Source organism: Bolinopsis microptera, chromosome 1 (assembly GCF_026151205.1).
Source record: "Bolinopsis microptera isolate Bmic1 chromosome 1, MBARI_Bmic_1.0, whole genome shotgun sequence".
NCBI classification, from domain to species: Eukaryota; Metazoa; Ctenophora; class Tentaculata; order Lobata; family Bolinopsidae; genus Bolinopsis; species Bolinopsis microptera.
Genome location: NC_087072.1, coordinates 13,171,137 through 13,189,828, shown reverse-complemented (window position 1 = coordinate 13,189,828; position 18,692 = coordinate 13,171,137). Strand labels below are relative to the sequence as shown.

The 18,692-nt window shown below is 37.8% G+C and overlaps 6 protein-coding genes across 7 annotated transcripts in view; all 6 read left to right on the top strand.

Annotated features, from left to right (window-relative positions):
- Positions 1–134: 134 nt before the first annotated feature.
- LOC134822352 (uncharacterized) lies at positions 135–1,921 on the top strand. The gene is made up of 4 exons (XM_063833379.1): positions 135–457; positions 644–760; positions 1,057–1,241; positions 1,376–1,921. The coding sequence occupies exons 1-4, from the start codon at positions 144–146 to the stop codon at positions 1,681–1,683; spliced, it is 924 nt and encodes a 307-aa protein (XP_063689449.1). The 5' UTR covers positions 135–143; the 3' UTR covers positions 1,684–1,921.
- A 134-nt stretch (positions 1,922–2,055) lies between these two features.
- On the top strand, positions 2,056–5,411 carry LOC134822359 (uncharacterized). The gene is made up of 4 exons (XM_063833392.1): positions 2,056–2,398; positions 2,521–2,637; positions 2,897–3,081; positions 3,353–5,411. Exons 1-4 carry the CDS (start codon positions 2,085–2,087, stop codon positions 3,658–3,660), a joined length of 924 nt encoding a protein of 307 aa, XP_063689462.1. The 5' UTR covers positions 2,056–2,084; the 3' UTR covers positions 3,661–5,411.
- Positions 3,941–4,564, top strand: LOC134816487 (ubiquitin-like-conjugating enzyme ATG10). Its single transcript, XM_063825387.1, has one exon. It carries the CDS (start codon positions 3,941–3,943, stop codon positions 4,562–4,564), a length of 624 nt encoding a protein of 207 aa, XP_063681457.1.
- A 233-nt stretch (positions 5,412–5,644) lies between the features above and the next one.
- LOC134822393 (uncharacterized) lies at positions 5,645–12,843 on the top strand. The gene is made up of 4 exons (XM_063833432.1): positions 5,645–5,735; positions 7,504–7,605; positions 7,988–8,176; positions 12,681–12,843. Exons 1-4 carry the CDS (start codon positions 5,705–5,707, stop codon positions 12,746–12,748), a joined length of 390 nt encoding a protein of 129 aa, XP_063689502.1. The 5' UTR covers positions 5,645–5,704; the 3' UTR covers positions 12,749–12,843.
- The window catches only part of LOC134822335 (mitoferrin-1-like), a 48,152-nt gene continuing 40,239 nt past the window's right edge, over positions 10,780–18,692 (top strand). Inside the window, exon 1 of one of the 2 annotated variants that reach the window (XM_063833359.1) lies at positions 10,780–10,806. The gene's annotated coding sequence lies outside the window, so the exon portion shown is untranslated. The remainder of the gene's footprint in view (positions 10,807–18,692) is intronic. The other variant, XM_063833351.1, reaches the window with a different exon arrangement.
- Positions 13,067–16,507, top strand: LOC134822386 (uncharacterized). Its single transcript, XM_063833417.1, has 4 exons — positions 13,067–13,154; positions 14,572–14,682; positions 14,963–15,172; positions 15,551–16,507. The coding sequence occupies exons 1-4, from the start codon at positions 13,115–13,117 to the stop codon at positions 15,589–15,591; spliced, it is 402 nt and encodes a 133-aa protein (XP_063689487.1). The 5' UTR covers positions 13,067–13,114; the 3' UTR covers positions 15,592–16,507.

Here is an 18,692-nt window from a genome sequence, read left to right as displayed (position 1 = left end):
ATTTTGTCGATATCAATACCTTGATATCGACTTACAAAAGTTTATTGGGACATAAGATTTCACCAAACTGTTACGTATGATTACACTAATTACCTACTTAACTAATTTGGCTGATAAACTAACCTGCTAGCATGTCACGTAGGATGGGTGGTTTGACGGCTCAACAACGTTATCTATTTGACCTGCGAGGGTTTCTCATACTCCGAAATATCATACCCAGCGAGGATCTCAACGCAGCTAAAGAAGCTATATCGGCTAATCTTCATAAGTTCCACGAGCGGAAGGGAGCCCTGAGGAACTCTAGATTGGAAGCGTTTCAGGGTGATCATGTTAAAGGGAGGTTGGATTGTGGAACCATGTTGAGTTGGGATAAGCCACACTGTGAGATATTCAGAAAGTTCCTTGTTATTCCTCAAGTTATTCCTTTGATGAATGAATTATGTGGGAAAGGTTATAGGCAAGTGGCCTTTCAATAAATCGCATAAAAGTAATAAATCAGAAACAATTTATTAAGCTTTTAATCCTGTACTCGTTGATTAGAATAACCTATTTAAATATCACGAATTGTATAATTGTACAGTACGGTATGGATAGATTGGATCATGTAAAAATTTGAAAGCAAATAATGAACAGAATACCACAGGTTGGACCACCTTCCATTGACAATAATCCAATACAAAGAGGCTGAGGGGTTCGACCTTCATGGGGGAAATGTTGATGAGAATGGTCAGTGGATGCAGGATCTTAGTTACGATTGTAGGTACTGATACACTTGTTATTTGAATCTGTTAGTAAAACGTATCTCGCTAAGTATCAACAAGGTGTGGCCTTGTAATCGGATTCACGGCATAGTTGTACTTAAGAACATTTATTTGCATAAGTTTATGAAAAAGGTTGTAACTTAACACTGCTGAACTTCGTTCCAGGTTAGTTTCGGTTCTAGGCACAATACGGGTGCAGAGCTCCAAATTTTATTTTATAGTTGATTAGAAATGGTACCGTGTAATCGAACATAACATAACGTAGAACCTGCACTTAATAACTGCATAATCGCAGGTATGGAAAGATATCGTGTAATTTACTGAACGTAGCAATACCGTTAGACAAGACAGAGTCAGGGGACGGTGGGTTCGTGATCCTACCAGGCTCTCACAAAGCTAACTTTCCCATTCCTCCTGAAATTGCTGAGTGTGACAAGTTGGAGGAGAATAATTATCTTTTAAACCTCGCTCTTAATCCTGGTGAGTTCATTGACTATTGACTTTTCCATCTGATCCTGTAAACCGTTCTGACCATACGTCATGAAAGTTCTTATTAAATCTATCCAAATCCTTTCATTTCCCTCCTCTTCTTTGACGTATCCTAACTCGTTCAGGAGATGTACTGATATTCACAGAAGCTGCCACTCACGGAGCTTTCCCCTGGAGGGGGGCTTCAAAATCTAGACGGACAGTATTCTACAGATTCTGTCCTCCCAACTTTGCATACGGGCGGGGATACTTCGAGAAGAACGCTGAGCTGGCGAAGGAACTAACCGAACAGCAAAGTGTAGTGTTACAGCCGCCATTTGTTCCCCGGCTAAACAGGCTTCATTTAGAGGACGATGGGAGTGTAGGGACCACTGTTAGGAGTGAAATGAAGCTAGATTATGACAGACAAGTATTTGATAGTGAATATTTCTGAAGGACAGGTTTTGGCCCAGACGCCCCAAGAACTTCACTTTCGGCTAGGTCTGATTACCGTGACCCCTTGATTTAACAATTGTTTAGCCCTATCTGCTTCACAAAATGGTTTTGATTTGATGTGAACAGTGACCCATTTTTCATTTAGATAGATATATTTAGAAAAGTTGTATATTTATCATGTAAATTGTGTTCGTACCTTTGATGTTTGATATAATGTAAACCAATTTACATTTTTAGTTAGGATTCGTTACTATAACATAAAGTTGCTACCATATGATATGTATTCGGGTTTGTGAATTGTGACTGCCATCTGTTCAGTGCTGCAGCTCTCCAATAATCTGACTCATTGGCAACACTCTCACATTCCACTATTTATTTAGGCTATGATCAAAGAAACAGATGAGTAAATTAACAGCAAATCAGCGTTACTTATTCGATCTGTGTGGGTACGTGATCATACGCAACGTCATCCCATCTGATCACGTGACAGCTGCCCAAACTGCAATCTCAGCTAATCTGCGCCGGTTTAAGGAGAGAACTGGGGAAATGAGGGAGTCTACATTAGAAGCGTTCCAAGGGGACGGAGTTAAAGGAAGGTTGGATTGTGGAACTGTGTTGAATTGGGATAAACCGTATTGTGATGTGTTCAGGAAGTTCCTTGTCATTCCTCAACTTATTCCTGTGATGAATGAGTTATGTGGGAAAGGTTATAGGTTAGTTGCAGACTTTTCTTTTCATTTAGACACGATAGTGTCAACAACTTCAGTCTGATTTCTGAATTTTCTCCGTAATTGTCTTTTTAAACATGGTATTTGACTGAATGTTATTTTAACAGGTTGGATCATTTGCCAGTAGCAATAATTCAATACAAAAATGCTGAAGGATCTGATCTCCATGGTGGGAATGTAAACGAAAGTGGTCAGTGGATGCCATACCTCAGTTACGATTGTAGGTACAAACTGAATAATATTTGAACCAAATAGTCTTCAAATGTTATTGCTATAAATAGAGTATAAAATCTAGTATTTATACCACGCTTCGACATTAAAAACATACCCAAAAAGACACATTCAAACCATTTAAGTGTTATTTTACTTAATCTTTTTAAATGATTGAACAAAGCACTCTTTAATGTTTTTAAATTGTTACCCGAGGCTGTGCTAACATAACTTTTGTGCTAACTTCAGTATTTTTTAACCTGACAAACCCAGGTATGGAAAGATATCGTGTAATTTACTGAACGTAGCAATACCGTTAGACAAGACAGAGCCAGGAGACGGTGGGTTCGTGATCCTACCAGGCTCTCACAAAGCTAACTTTCCCATTCCTCCTGAAATTGCTGGGTGTGACAAGTTGGAGAAGAATGATTACCTTATCAACCCTGCCCTTAATCCTGGTCAGTTCATATAAATTTCCGTTTTACTTCGAATAAACTGTTATTAATATAAATCACTATACTTCTCTCCTGAGACGATTTTGTAAAGGTAACCGATTAGTAGAAGCGGTTTGCTAATGGTCAAAATTATAAAGTTAATGTAAGTTTTAACTTTTACAACATACTGCTATTTCCAGTGCGGAAACATCGAGAATTTCTTAATGAAAATGTCATAGGTATGCTTTTAAATTTAAATAACATAAAATATAGAATAACACTAGTTGCCTCCCAGGAGATGTGCTGATATTCACCGAGGCAGCCACACACGGTGCCCTTCCTTGGAAGGGAACTTCAGAATCTAGAAGGACAGTATTCTACAGATTCTGTCCTCCCAACTTTGCATACGGGCGGGGATACTTCGAGAAGAACGCGGAGCTGGCGAAGGAACTAACCGAACAGCAAAGTGTAGTGTTACAGCCGCCATTTGTTCCAAAACTGAACAGACTCCATCTAGAGGATGATGGTAGTGTGGGCTCCACGATGAGGAGTGAGGACAAGTCTGATTACGATAAACATGTCTTTGATAGTGACTTCTATTAAAATAGAAAAGCAGTTGGTTTCCGGTTTTATTCACAGTGAACCCCTTATTTTTCAGAGCTTATGTCATGTTTATTCCATGTTTTGTAAATTGATTTTTATATTTTTATGTTTATTACAATTTTTGTTTATCGGTATTTTAATGATTTTAAATTATTAACCAGAATAGATTGGTTCACTTTTCATATTCAAGTTTTTTTATTTTATAAGCTACACATAGATTATGACACATAGATTTTGGCTTAGATTATTTTAGAATGTTTAAATCCCCACTATCTAGTAGATGAGTGGAACCTTGACTGAAGAAGATTATAAGAAGCAATGTAAAGATCTCGTATCCTTATCAGACAAAATAGGCGATGGATGGGAGTTGAGGCAAGATAGAGATGACGTTTATATCGTTAAGACAGTGAAAATTCCAATATCGTTCAGAGAAGATGACAGAAGCAATTCAAACTCCATCTCAAAAACAAACCAATCCCAGAACAGCGCTGAATCAGAAGATGATATGTCAGAGGACTACATCACACTAGAAGAAGACCCTGACTCCCTTACCATCGCCTCCACATCTCACCTGATAACATTAGAGTATCACGTGACCTACAGTTGCTCCTACACAGTTCCTGTACTCTACTTCAACGCCTGGCACTCGACTGGTAAACTCCTCTCGGCGGACGAGATCTGGAAGTTAGCTCCGCCCTGTTCTGATAAATACAGCTACATCACCCAGATAGATCACCCTGTATTAGCGAGACCTTTCTACGAGCTCCACCCTTGTAGAACAGAGCAGATGATGGGGTTGGTGGAGGGTGGGGATACGTATCTTGTGTCCTGGCTGTCAAGTGTGGGCAGGGACGTCGGTCTTAGTGTGGATATCAGATACTGCCGGACAGATTCGCCCAGTTAAAACAGGGTAGATTGGGATAATAATCGAAACCCCAATCTGTCCACCTCGTCAACTTTAAACCAACAACTTTACTGTAATCGTCACTATAATATATTTCAATATTTCAACAGTCAAGCCTTAGATAACCCTTCCACATGTTCCTTTAAGAAATGTTTAATTCTAGAAGGAAGTTATATAGTTCCAAAAGTAGCAGCTTTTGGAATTCCGATGTCCGGAATTTCGCCAAAACGACTTCGTATCTATCAGCAAATCCGTATAAATATTATCATTATATTAACGAAAATCATGCTAAACCACTTTACACTCGAACTCCGAGATTTTCCTGCCGTTGAAACCTCCTCGAACAGATGTATTTTTGAACTCTGATTCCGAATCACCCCACATGACATAGGGCTAAAATTCTCCACTGTCGAGTTATCGACGAGTTATCAACTGTTTTGATCACTTGAAATGACCATAATATAAGGAAGTTGGTTCTTATTCCTGAAGAATATTGAATGTCATTATGTTAAATTTTTGGTTATATGTGCTTTACTAATGATATGGTTGTAATATGCTTGACCATGATTTAGATTAACCATACAGAAGGGCCGGGTATGACAATCCCCAACTCGTGCAGTATCGTTTGGTACATCACTCGTAACCGTCATGGTATTTTATTTCATTTTGTGATAATGAAATGAGCTGTGTTATTTAGATTTGTCTGAAATCAATATTTTTGTGCGTAATACGATGATATTTGAAATTTGAATGTTAGATTAAGTTAGTTGTTATATGTAATATAATTTATAAATATAGCTCTTGATTCCTTACAAGCTATAATAAAACCTCGTCCCTCGAGATCTCCAAACAAATTTCCATAATGTTCTTGACCTTTCAAGATTATTCTTCAGACTTTTACCAATATTCAGTGAAGGCTTAGCAAGGCGGTCAACTTTAATGTCTGACCACATGGTGTGTACCAGGTTGCTCCTTTCTCACGTGACTGGCACGTGACTGACACGTGATAATTAAGTTCGTTAATATGTGCATATTATACTACTTAATACTTAGATGGCCTGGTGTGTTCGAGATCACTTTACTCAGTAATCGCCAGGGTTTCTTTGTTTCTCGTAACCAACATGTTCCTATTTTGTAGCTATGAGCAAAACACCCCAGGAGGAGATTGACGGTGAGTTTCATGTTTTGTTTAAAGAGAGAACATCATTACAGTTTGCAATTGCATTGTTTAACTCATTCTGAACAGTCTCGTTATCATATTTAAAACTATTTGGTCACCAGTTTCATCATTTTTATATATTTCAAATGTAAAGAACTTTCGAAATTATTCGGTTTTTGACAAATCGACATATCAAGAACGTCGAGAATAGATTTCGATTTGGCTTCGTAATTTTAACTTCAACGACATCCATCTCGAAAATATCGGTTATTCAATATTCCCCTGTCATCCCTCGTATTCGTCACGCCCTTCTGATATGCTATACACATGACTTAAGGGGGGGGGGGGGTCAATGGGTATTTTTTTGTGAAACTTGATTTCGAGATAGTAGTTGACCAACAAACTAGGACCAGTGACCGAACTTTTGAGGGGGTCCCGGACCCCAACCGCCAAACGGTGCGCGCAGGGCAGCCACGCCCATATTTGGTCCAAATTAGGCCCAATTTAGCCAAATTCCCTGAACATGCCCAAAACCCAGGTTTATGGTGCTCTACTTGTAGCTAGTGGTCTCCTGAACTCGTATATGAAATTTCATCAAGATTGGACAAAAAATGACTGAGTTATGAGCCAAAAACCATATGCCCATATTTGGGCATACGCACCAAATTTGGTAGATTTCGTCCCATAAATTGGTCAAATATCAATATTTTTGGATGAGACTTACTTTATATGAAAGGTAAGCCTAAACTACATATTCTCTGTAAGTTATAGCTTTATATCTGTTTAAATGTGGATACTAAGGCGAAAAAAACACAAAAAATGAACTAAATTGCCCATATCTCGGTTCGCGATATTCGCGGAATTGATCTCACCAAAATTGTAACAACTCAATCAGTTTTCAAAATTTTTGCATGAAATTTTTGAAATCGACTCGAAATCGCATTTCGACCTTATTTTAAGAACGGATTTTTGATTTAGGCCTCAAAAAAAATTTGGCGGCCAAATTCTGAATTTCTGTAATATAATTTTGGAATTTGGCCGCCAAATTTTTTTTGAGGCCTAAATCAAAAATCCGTTCTTAAAATAAGGTCGAAATGCGATTTCGAGTCGATTCCAAAAATTTCATGCAAAAATTTTGAAAACTGATTGAGTTGTTACAATTTTGGTGAGATCAATTCCGCGAATATCGCGAACCGAGATATGGGCAATTTAGTTCATTTTTTGTGGTTTTTTCGCCTTAGTATCCACATTTAAACAGATATAAAGCTATAAATTACAGAGAATATGTAGTTTAGGCTTACCTTTCATATAAAGTAAGTTTCATTCAAAAATATTGATATTTGACCAATTTATGGGACGAAATCTACCAAATTTGGTGCGTATGCCCAAATATGGGCATATGGTTTTTGGCTCATAACTCAGTCATTTTTTGTCCAATCTTGATGAAATTTCATATACGAGTTCAGGAGACCACTAGCTACAAGTAGAGCACCATAAACCTGGGTTTGGGGCATGTACAGGGTATTTGGCTAAATTGGGCCTAATTTGGACCAAATATGGGCGTGGCTGCCCTGCGCGCACCGTTTGGCGGTTGGGGTCCGGGACCCCCTCAAAAGTTCGGTCACTGGTCCTAGTTTGTTGGTCAACTGCTATCTCGAAATCAAGTTTCACAAAAAAATACCCATTGGCCCCCCCCCCTTAACTCCATACATATAATGTAACCTAAACTTCTACTTTGAGTACTCTACACACATATTCCTATTACAATCATTTGTTTCAGATGAATTGGGCGACTTGTTCGATGAGATAACGTTCACGCAGGACAGATCGGCCAAATCTAGGCTGCTAGAGTACTTTGTCTCCAACCCTTTCGTCACAGCAGGTTTTACATCTTTTATTTTATTTCACAACATTTTCGTTACTTCATGTCTTCCCTAATTGTTCCCTTTGTTTTACGGTAGGGGCGTCACATCTGATCGCCAAACTACGATGTTCCCTTTTTTCACAAGAAAATTGTTGGTCAAAATTTACAATTTTTATTTTAAAATGCCTAAATAGTCAATGACCAAAATGGCGATACCCGAACTTTTATTTTGATATACATGACAGTTGACACATGTACACTGTACATTGGGTACTGTGTACACTGGGTACATTGTACACTGTACACTCATGCGATCAATAGTTACTGCTGTACTCGTGCTCTTCATTATATTATTAGAAATACAATTGCATTATATTATGTAATTTATCATCTCGTTCAGGTATGGGGGCGACGGTATACTATTTGATAAAAGCTGGTAAACTGATGGGAGTCGACCACATGGGTTTCAACCAAGCCCTCAAAGGCCGTATCTCAGCCCAGGCTGCTACAGTCGGATTCATTATACTCGGCGCTTGGGGCCTCAAGCGGGAAAGTTACCTCCGCCAAATCGAGAACGAAGTTATAACTGGTATGTGTTTTGAAACGCAAGGAAATAGTTTTCTTTCTTTAATAAATTGCTCTTCTGTCACAAGGAAAGATTTAGTCCAGTGGTATAACCGCGGGCGAAATTCTTGTTTTTTAGTTTTTGGAGTGGCCCTAATTGGGAAATAAGGGCCTCTTAATAAGTTCAATAAGAATGAATAAGAATTGTCTAAGACGAAACCAAAATCTACCTGGTAAGTCCTCGATACATGCTTCTTTTATTGAACCCTAAAATACATGACATTTCTGTATGTTCGGCTAGGACTAAGGAGTCTTTAGTCTTCGTAAAACACAAGGAAATATTCACAAAAATCCTAATTTTTAAAAAACACCACAAAAATGCGCCCAATTTACAATTAGCTTTAGAGACGTTTTTGCTACAGTAGCGTTTTTGCTATGCGGGCCGGGGGTGGGACGTTTTTATCACCGAATTTAAAATATTTTTACGAAAAATTGTCCAATTTGGCAGCAAAATGTACAATATTCTACAATGATGCTATTATCGTGTTTGAGACAGGTTTTTGATCTCAGTTGAATTGAAAAGAAACCAATACGCACTTGGCTTTATTTTCACAATTTATGGACAATATTAAACAGAAAATTAGTATTTTTTGTGAAACACAAGGGAAAATTACCAAAATATATTTATATTGCGATAAAAACTACGGGCGCAACTGTTGCTTATTAGTTTCTGGGGGCCTAAAATGGAGTTTGTGGGTATTTAAAGTTGTGATCGGGCAGCTGATAGCGCTTACCCGATAGATAAAGAAGAGTAATATTGCGTAATCTCTTTACTTGTACTCTACGAATGGAGTATAATGAGAAGTCAAAATGTTTCCTATTGAATTATTAAAATATACTGATTCTATCTTCAGCCAGAGCAATCTTTTCTTTGATATATGAGCTATTACGCAAAGCTTTTGAGGAAGGCCCTTTTTTTAAATGTTGAAATTAAAAACTATATACCTTTGGGTTGTCATATTTCTGATATTTAAAGCAAATGGGTATCTCTGTTTACTCAGCGTGAAAGAGAAATACAAGAGCAATATTAATCAAAGATTCAGCTTAAGATTATTTTAAGAATTGTCATCAAAAAAAATTCTATCTAAACGCTCTTGTTTATCTGCGTCATCATTCGTCAGGTTCTGTTTTAAGTTTGCATCTCTCTTCAACTTCATCGTCGCTTTTTCGATAAGTAGATATGAAGTACGCCACCACTAGTAGCATAAAAGTTATGCCGAGAAGAAATAAAGGAATAGCACTTGTCATGACTACCTACTGACTTTCTGTTGCTGAGTCCATTCACTTGCAATAGAAAGAAATTGTCATTCTGATCAATTGAAATGTACATAGTGAAATCCGGATTGGAATATTATTTATGAGTCGCATAGTTGAAATGTTTTCTTGGGTAAATTTCTATTGATCCCGTTTGATGTGACAAGGAAAAGGCTCTTAATTACGCTTTTATACTTTCAACACTACTATATAACAAATAATTTGAGATCATGAATACGATATTGTCACATTGAAACGTTGAATAACTCCTTTCCTGATTAGAGCCTTTTCCTTGTCGCATCAAACGGGATCAATAGAAATTTACCTAAGAAGGCCCTTTTTTTAAATGATAATAATAATAATAATAACAAAGTATTTATATCCCGCTCATATTAGCAACTAGTAACCAAGAATGGTACTAGCTACTAATGTCAGAGCGGCTCTCATAACAAAGAGAAAACTATAATAATTTAGAATTCTCCAACAAAAAATTCTCATTTTCCTTTAAGCTGCTTTATTGGTAACACTAACGTTTAAAAACTATATACGACAGACATGGTGGTACAATCAGACATCAGATGGAATAAACTATAAGAGAAAAATAATAATCTCGACACATATTGGTTACCTTTATTTATTCAAAAGAATTTAATTAATTAAACTTCATTATACAGTCTTCTTTATTTGTAGATCAAAACAACAAACACAAACTGTGGCCTGCATCCCCGTCAATACCACACAATCATTTAAAGAGTTGCTCTGTCGAAATTAAAACTTTTAAAGCTATAAACCTTTGGGTTGTGATATTTCTGATATAAGATATTTAAAGCAAATGGGTATCTCTGTTTACTCAGCGTAAAAGAGCAATACAATAGCAATATTAATCAAAGATCCAGCTTTAGATTATTTTAAAAATTGTCATCAAAAAACATCATAATCATTTCTAAACGCTCTTGTTTATCTGCGGCATCTTCAGGTTCTGTTTTAAGTTTGCATCTCTCTTCAACTTCATCGTCACTTTTTCGATAAGTAGATATGAAGTACGCCACCACTAGCATAAAAGTTATGCCGAGAAGAAATAAAGGAATAGCACTGAGGACAAATCCTCGAAGTGTTGTTGTCATGACTACCTACTGGCTTTCTGTTGCTGAGTCCATTCACTTGCAATAGAAAGAAATGGTCATTCTGATCAATTGAAATGTACATAGTAAAATCCGGATTGGAATATTATTTATGAGTCGCATAGTTGAAATTTCTATTGATCCCGTTTGATGTGACAAGGAAAAGGCTCTTAATTACTCTTTTTTACTTTCAACACTACTATATAACAAATAATTTGAGATCATGAATACGATTTTGTCACATTAAAACGTTGAATAATTCCTTTCCTGACAAGAGCCTTTTCCTTGTCGCATCAAACGGAATCAATAGAAATTGAAACCCAAGAAAACAAAATGTACATATTTTGTAGATTTTGTGGATAAATATACAGGCCACAGGGTGATGCAAAGAATGTTGGGATTGTAAAAAATGATAAAATATATTGTGGAGGAGCAAATTTTCCAGGGAAACTATCCAAAACATCAGAGTAGAATCCCACGCTACTAATCCTCTCCAATGGAAATAAAAAAGGTCATAGTTTAGATAAGATAGGTTATCAGGGATAGCGACACTGGGAAAACAGTAATTATGAAGGGCAAAAATGCAAAAATGCAGTGAAATTGGAATTTGCCTCCGAAATTATAGCCATCTAAACTCCTAACATTCATTTTGCATCACATTGTATATATGTATTATATTTAATCCCATCAGAAATATTGATAAAGTATATAATAAACCAAGGATAACGTTTAATTTGGAAAAAACACAATTATAATTATCAAGACAACAGATGTGGTGGATTCAGGTGGGGAGGTGAGGCTTTTATTTACTCATGACAACATCAACCAATCAGCATCTGCTTTTGACCAATCAGCATTTGCTTTTGACCAATCAGCATCCGCTTTTGACCAATGAAACTCCAGAATTACGGTCACCAGTCAAACGGGCAGACTTTATTTGAACAGGCATAAATATAAGCGCTAGGGCCTCCAGCGTCCACGTAATGCCCGTTCAAAAATGGTAGCATTCTTTTAAAAAAGCATCGCATGGCGCACCTGGTCAGTTTTCCTCAAATTTACAGAAACAAACATCAAATTAAATTAATCATAATGCTAGTTGTCAAAAACTTGACAATAGATCAGATTTTAGCAGTCAAATTAAGTCATCTCAAGTCTTCAATAATAACGCCAGAGTATGCAATAGCTACATCGAGACAGACACATCAGTAAAAGTAGGTTCGATGAAAGAAGACGGTCGATGTACATTCAACATTGGGTCCATTCTTGTAGCGCGATGCACTACTGGGTCGCGCGCGCATCAAATAATGCTTCTCGCAACCACATGCAGATCGGCGAGATGCGAAGGATTGACATCGTGAATCAAGGTCCATTCATATAAGTGAAAATATTGCAGGCTCAAAAATCATTGTGCGATCGTTTGGGCTCACTTCTCAGTCCCTGAATGCTGTATTTCAGACTATTTGAACAATTATTTATGTGATATGGCATGACGTTGCTACCGTTTTCTGACAAATGTGCTTAAATACCACTTTTTGAAGTTCTGAATTCTTTAACCCAAATTTATTTTTAGGGTTAAGGTAATCCTGCAAACCATGAGAAACCATAAGATTAAGAATCAATTGCCGGTTCCCAGGAACTCCTTTAGGGACCCCTAAAATGCCAAAATTTGTCACAATTTGTCATGAGTGCTTAAAAACGTCAGAACTTTGAGTGGTCTTTAGGCGGAAAACAGCATATCGTCAGCTGTTAAGTAGACGTATCTCTAAGATTATAGAGAAACTTGTCTCACTGAAATCAACCACTTGCCGTGATTAAAGGAATGTAAAATATAACTTATTGTTGCATAGCAAACCTTTAGTTTCATTTATTGGACCATGGAAATTGTGTAAATTTACCATGATTCGTTTATTTTTACCGCTCTCACTTTCCGGCATTTAGAAGGCTTAAAATTGCAATTGAAAATGAAAATTGACAGTCTGGTTTTACAAGACCAAAAGTTAAAACCGGAATATTTTTGTCTCATGATGCGTGATCGGTGATTGTCAGTTGTCACATGATTCTTGCAACCCCTTTGATAATCGGGCTTATTTTCAGAGATACACATAGCGGACTCAGTTTCGCCAAGTTCAGCACCAGAATCTGCCAGTAACGAAACAGGATGAACATTGAAGTTTGAACACGAACCATTCACGAGTGTAACAGACGTGTGACACACGGATGTAACAGGCGAGGACATTGTGTAACACACGAGGACATTGTAACAAGGTAACCATGGCAACCATGGTAACCATGGTAACAAGGTTCATGATGACAGGTGTCCGGACATTGCATAATTTTATTAACCTAATCCCGAAATATTTGTAAAGTTGTTTTTTATTTGTCATTTTTTAAAACTATAAGACTTTGTTTCGATCATAACTACCTACTGACTTTCTATAAATTTCCGAATATATTTTGTGAATTATTTTGTCAGTTATCTTGAAATGGTAGTTTCAGCAGATTTAACCTAACTTCTCACCTAAGGTAGAATGAGTGGTCCACGTGGTGATTCAGGAAACGAAGATGCAGGTGACTATTATTATTCACATTTTCAAATCTTCGATTAGAATGAATATTGAATACCTTATTTTAAGTTTGACGATTGATCTACATGTACAGGGTGGCCCATAAGTGACTACCCACACGCAACCTCTTAATAACTCACGTAATTCGTCTCCAAATTGCACCAAAATTTCAGAGATTATAGATATGGGTCAAACTTAGATTTCCTGAAAGTTTCGTAAGCCACGCCCAATTACAGTGGGCGTGGCGTGACACTCCCTCTTTTTCACTATTGTCTTCATAAAATGAGAACGCTTTAAGCTAAGAACTCAAAATTTTTTGCACACATTTGGCTTGATAATTGAAAACCTTTCCCAAAGTTTCAAGTTCATTGGTTAAAATATGGCTAAGTTATGACCATTTCAAAACTCATCGGATACGTGATCCGAGCACTCGCCACTCAGTCAGTGATCTCGTCACTTGGTTAATGGCCTGTTCGGCTCACATGCACCGCTTGATTGGTTGCAGCCTGCTTATGGGCCGGCCTATACAGCTGACTGCACCTAAAACGCTATCACACGAATTTATGGTGGTGTCACCATTTCAGGGCTTGTTAGCCCTGCTAGTCACAGGTTCCTTTTGAGTTCTTAGCTTAACTGTCCAAGCAGAATGTGGATCCCTACTTTGAGGACGAAATCTGGTACAGCGACAAGGCCATATAAACGGATATGTCAACTCCCAGAATGCAATTCACTGGGGCTCTACTAGACCGGATGAAGTGGTGGAGAGAACGGCTTTTCCTGAAAAGGTCACGATCTGGTTTTTATCCTAAAAATTTGTGTTTCCCTTTCTAGCAAAGTCATCATCGGTATCCAATCAAAGCCTAATGAACCTCATTAATACACGCTAACGCCTTACTCTTGATCAGATTGGGTGACGAGATCACTAATTGAGTGCAAATATCACTGACTGAGTGCTCGGATCACATATCCGATGGATTTTAAAATGGTCATAACTCAGCCATATTTAAACCAATGAACTTGAAACTTTTGGAAAAGTTTTCAATTATCAAGCCAAATGTGTGCAAAAAATTTTGAGTTCTTAGCTTAAAGCGTTCTCATTTTATGAAGACAATAGTGAAAAAGAGGGAGTGTCACGCCACGCCCACTGTAATTGGGCGTGGCTTACGAAACTTTCAGGAAATCTAAGTTTGACCCATATGTATATCAGGTCAGGATCCTTTTCTTTTCAAACAAAATGTTAACGGGTGATACTCGTAAAATATTTGTTCCATATATAAAAATTACAAGACCGTCGACGAGTCCAACTCGGCGCGCGTCTTGGTAGGTTATAAACCTACAAACAAAATGAGAATATGGTACAATTGTTAATTAAACATACTTTATCGTATCTAATTATCTTTCTTATTAATTTCTACTTTTAGGTACGGAGAAGTTAATTGAACTGTTTGACAATATAAATGAAGCTAAAAAGGAGGAATCTGCCAAACCTGGTGGTTTCATGTTTCTGATCAGGAACCCCCTTATGGCAGCTGGTAAGTCTCTATATACTATTATATACTATTATATACTATTATATACTATTATATACTATTATATACTATTATATACTATTATTAGTAATTATTATATTGTTTGATATTTTCATTTTCTTCCTTTTTAAATCTGTTTTCAAGGCCTCTTATTCAGGCGTCAGTAAATATTTAAGGTATTAGTCAGTGATTCTACAGTTTTAAGCACGTGTTTTTACACTGTAAATACGCTAAAATCTAGTTGATCACGTGATAAGGGGAAATAATAACCGTGCTCTAACAGGAATGGGAGCAACAGGATACTTCTTCTACAGAGGAATGAGGGCAGCCAGCGCGGGAGAGTCCCTCAATCTAGCGGCGATGCTTCAGAAGCGAGTTATGGGACAGTTCGGCACTCTTGCTATTATTATTGCTAGTTTTACTTACTACATGGTCCAATCTCCTGATGCAATGAAGAATTCTGAGATTGATACACGTGCTTTGAACGCTCGAGGTTAGTAGTGAAGTGCCCCAACTGTGCCCCAACTGTACCCCAGCTGTGACCCAGCTGTGACCCAACTGTGCCCCAACTGTGCCCCAACTGTGCCCCAACTGTGCCCCAACTGTGCCCCAGCTGTGCCCCAACTGTGCTCCAGCTGTTTTTGCCCCGACTATGCCCAAAGTGTGCCCCAAGTAACTTTTTACCCCAACTTTGCCACGGAATTTTAATCGTGCCCCAACTGTGCCTGGCTAGATTACCAACTTGCCAAGTGTTGTTAGGTGTTGTTATTAGAACATGTTGTGATGAAGTTTGTTATGAGACTTTTGAGATTTTTGTCCGACACATTACAACTACAGCGTACAAGCTAGAGCTAATGTTTGATATTTTCAGCTTGGTCAAACTATCAGGAGGCTCAGGATAAAAAAGTCTGATAACACGGTTTCTTACGGAAGTTATATTTGAAAAGTGGCCCTTTCATTTATAACTTAAAGTGAACGACTTCCCTCGGCCAGCAAGACAGACTTAGGTCAGAGTGTACTGCGCTCTTTGGATTAACAGAGGTTGTATAACGGCGGGATTGTTGGAGTGGACTGTTACCAGGTTACCAGGTTACCTGGTTACCTGGTTACCAGGTTACCAGGTTAGCTGCAGCAGCTGTATCAGTGTGACAGAAGAATTATTAATCATCAATCGAACAAGATGCATTATGTTGATAGAAATGATTACGTCAGCGTCAGATCTAGCTTTAGAGTCTGATTTATCTTATTCATAACCGCAGTAGTGTGATTTCCTTATATTACAATTATGTTATCTAATGGTGAATACGCTCTAGTTTTTAACTTTAATTTCATATTTGATATCTATGACTATTGACTAATGGTTCGATGGTGGGATAAGTTGTTAAAAGTGGTCGAATATAGTGGAATAACGGTGGTTTCAGTGTTTTGATAAGATCACATCTTGAATTGTACTTAACTTTATACTTGATAATTATACTAAATGTTTCCTTACCACCTAATGTATATAGTAGGAGGCGCGTGAACAAGTGGGGATGAAATTAAAATTGTTTTGTTTTTATGTAACGACTGAAAATGTTAAAAGTAACGATTAATGAGTTATTTTACGATATAAAATAATTTCTGTTCTAGCTGTCAAAATTTGTCGTTGCATCCCCGACTTTATTACAAAATGTAAAGTCATTGTATTTGTAACAGTTTCGAGTGATCGGGTCTGAGGTTCTATTTTGGTCTTTTAGAACAACATCCTAGTGTTCTTAAAACAATGTGTAAATGTATTTGATACTTAAATTATACTTAAATCATACAATTTTTTATTGTTGACGATGAAGTTTGGTGAGATTTGCACCTAACCTACCCCTTCACCTTGCCAGGCCACGACTAAGTATGCAACATCTATAACGTCCACAGAACCAAACATCAAAAGAACAGATCTGACCACTATTGACTATCCTACAGAGGCCTTTGCTGCAAATTTAAAGGGGAAATAGTCGTATTAGAGAAGCCCAAACCATGTTATCCCATACAAGATATTGGATATACGTCAGCGTGGTGATATAGCCCAATAACGTACAAATATTCACAATTCAAAGGACCTGTGCTGTGATTAAAAAAGCTCTCAGTCTCACCATTAACCACTCCCTTTCTATTAATGATGGTATCAGTATTCAGTATTATGTAACGCTATGCGATTGTTTGACGTTGCTCCCGCAGCTATTTTTAGAGGAGGGGCAGTCATTTTCTTTGTCGCCCTCTGTACACACGACGGTCCATCGCTAATTTGTCCCACTACACGTTGCGGGACCTGCTACTGCGTGACGTGAGAGAAGCCCTAGTCCATATTACCTGGGGACCCCAGGCTATTATGTTCATAAACATATACAAAATAAAGATTCGGCGGAATGACAGGCTGAGCGCCGCCCAGTAATAGTCCATACTGTTATACTTATAGCTGTAATATAAGTATAATAAGTATTAAACTGCGTACCACACATGATACAAAACATGGAACACCATGCCATTCCGCTGCATCTTCAATCTGTTTATTATTTATGAACAGAAAAGCCTTAGGTCCCCAGGTAATAGTAATACTTGGGGACCTCAGACTTGACTTTCGTGTTCATAAACACAATTGAATTTCTTACTGGGTGGCGCTCAGCCTGTCATTCCGCCGAATCTCTATTATGTTTATGAACATTATAGCCTGGGGTCCCCAGGTAAAATTACAGCTAGATATTATATTTATATGGCGATTGAAGATATATGGCGGAATGACAGGCTGAGCGCCGCGTTCAGTATTAGCCAAAACCACACAAGCTCTGCATATGCATTGTCCATTGTTAATACTTGCCCGGCGCGCGCTACTTCGAATATAAATTTAGACGAGTAACATCCGTCAACTAAACATATGCAATATCAAATATCAATTATCAAGTATGCGTAATTTTCGATTCTATCGAGGTAATTATACTTATAGTTAACTATAACACGCCCATATTCCAGAAAATAGATTGATATCAGACTAGCGCAGGTTTCCGGTTCAGCAACTAAGTCGTTAGACCAGTACTCGCTTATTAGTCGTTTGTAATAATATAAAGACAAAGTGTCGTGGTATGTGCGCGGTAGATATTATATTTATAATTTTTATAGCGTACTCTATAATCTAGATGCTAGATAGATCTTTGATTGACGATGTCAACCCTTCCATATCGTTACTATGCGAATTAACAAAGCGACGATCATTTTTACTTCGATGCGAAATAAAAATGATAGTTAGCGCGTCGAAGCGTTGAAGTCCTTCAAAATAGATTTATAAACTAAGTAAGAATTACCACGTTAGTTTTTGTATCAAGTCGTCATGACTCCCATTGTCGTTTCACTTAGTGTCGTTTTCACTTGACGGATGTTACTCGTCTAAATTTCTTCGAAGTAGCGCGCGCCGCTTTCTTCTCGAAATGTGGCCCGATGGCAAGTGCTACGAAGTAGCGCGCGCCGGGCCAGATCATTAACAATGGTCAAAGTTTTCACTAGTATCGTGGCAAAAGCCACGATACAGCCCGACAGCCGCGCAGTGGGCCTAAAACGTATATAGTATCAAGTATGGTTAGGAGGTGCACGATAAAAATAAACTTGCTCGGATTTTTAAAATTTTTGTACCAGTGTTTTCTAGAGACTGTGAGAATTGTCACAATACCAAATTTGTCATACCTTTTTTGGAAAGATCAGTGAATTTCGCCTAAGTGCCATATTTGATGGTGCGCGGCTTTTGGAGCAAAAGTAGCTGTAAAAGTCGCGTAATTTGACCAAATTCGTCCAAATTTGACCATTTTTGTCGTATTATTCGGTTAATCTTCAGTTCCTTAAATGAGATCATTCTGAAAATTGGCGACGACCTTCCAATAGGGCTTTTACAACTATCCGAAAAATTTGGTGGATATCGGAGTTGATATAGTTAGGTAGTGCGCCATCGACAGTGAGCCGCGCGTGCCGACTGTAGGATGGTTTTTTAGCGCTAA

Bases quoted from the DNA above. Each gene is read 5' to 3' on its own strand.
- LOC134822393 (XM_063833432.1), top strand. From the start codon at position 5,705: ATGAGCAAAACACCCCAGGAGGAGATTGACG. The intron at 7,606-7,987 runs GTTTTACATCTT...CATCTCGTTCAG, and splicing joins CAACCCTTTCGTCACAGCAG to GTATGGGGGCGACGGTATAC. The intron at 8,177-12,680 runs GTATGTGTTTTG...GCTTATTTTCAG, and splicing joins CGAGAACGAAGTTATAACTG to AGATACACATAGCGGACTCA.
- LOC134816487 (XM_063825387.1), top strand. From the start codon at position 3,941: ATGAGTGGAACCTTGACTGAAGAAGATTATAAGAAGCAATGTAAAGAT.
- LOC134822386 (XM_063833417.1), top strand. From the start codon at position 13,115: ATGAGTGGTCCACGTGGTGATTCAGGAAACGAAGATGCAG. The intron at 13,155-14,571 runs GTGACTATTATT...TTCTACTTTTAG, and splicing joins TTCAGGAAACGAAGATGCAG to GTACGGAGAAGTTAATTGAA. The intron at 14,683-14,962 runs GTAAGTCTCTAT...GTGCTCTAACAG, and splicing joins GAACCCCCTTATGGCAGCTG to GAATGGGAGCAACAGGATAC.
- LOC134822359 (XM_063833392.1), top strand. From the start codon at position 2,085: ATGAGTAAATTAACAGCAAATCAGCGTTACTTATTCGATCTGTGTGGG. The intron at 2,638-2,896 runs GTACAAACTGAA...TGACAAACCCAG, and splicing joins TACCTCAGTTACGATTGTAG to GTATGGAAAGATATCGTGTA. The intron at 3,082-3,352 runs GTCAGTTCATAT...GTTGCCTCCCAG, and splicing joins CAACCCTGCCCTTAATCCTG to GAGATGTGCTGATATTCACC.
- LOC134822352 (XM_063833379.1), top strand. From the start codon at position 144: ATGGGTGGTTTGACGGCTCAACAACGTTATCTATTTGACCTGCGAGGG. The intron at 458-643 runs GCAAGTGGCCTT...AGAATACCACAG, and splicing joins TTATGTGGGAAAGGTTATAG to GTTGGACCACCTTCCATTGA. The intron at 1,242-1,375 runs GTGAGTTCATTG...TAACTCGTTCAG, and splicing joins AAACCTCGCTCTTAATCCTG to GAGATGTACTGATATTCACA.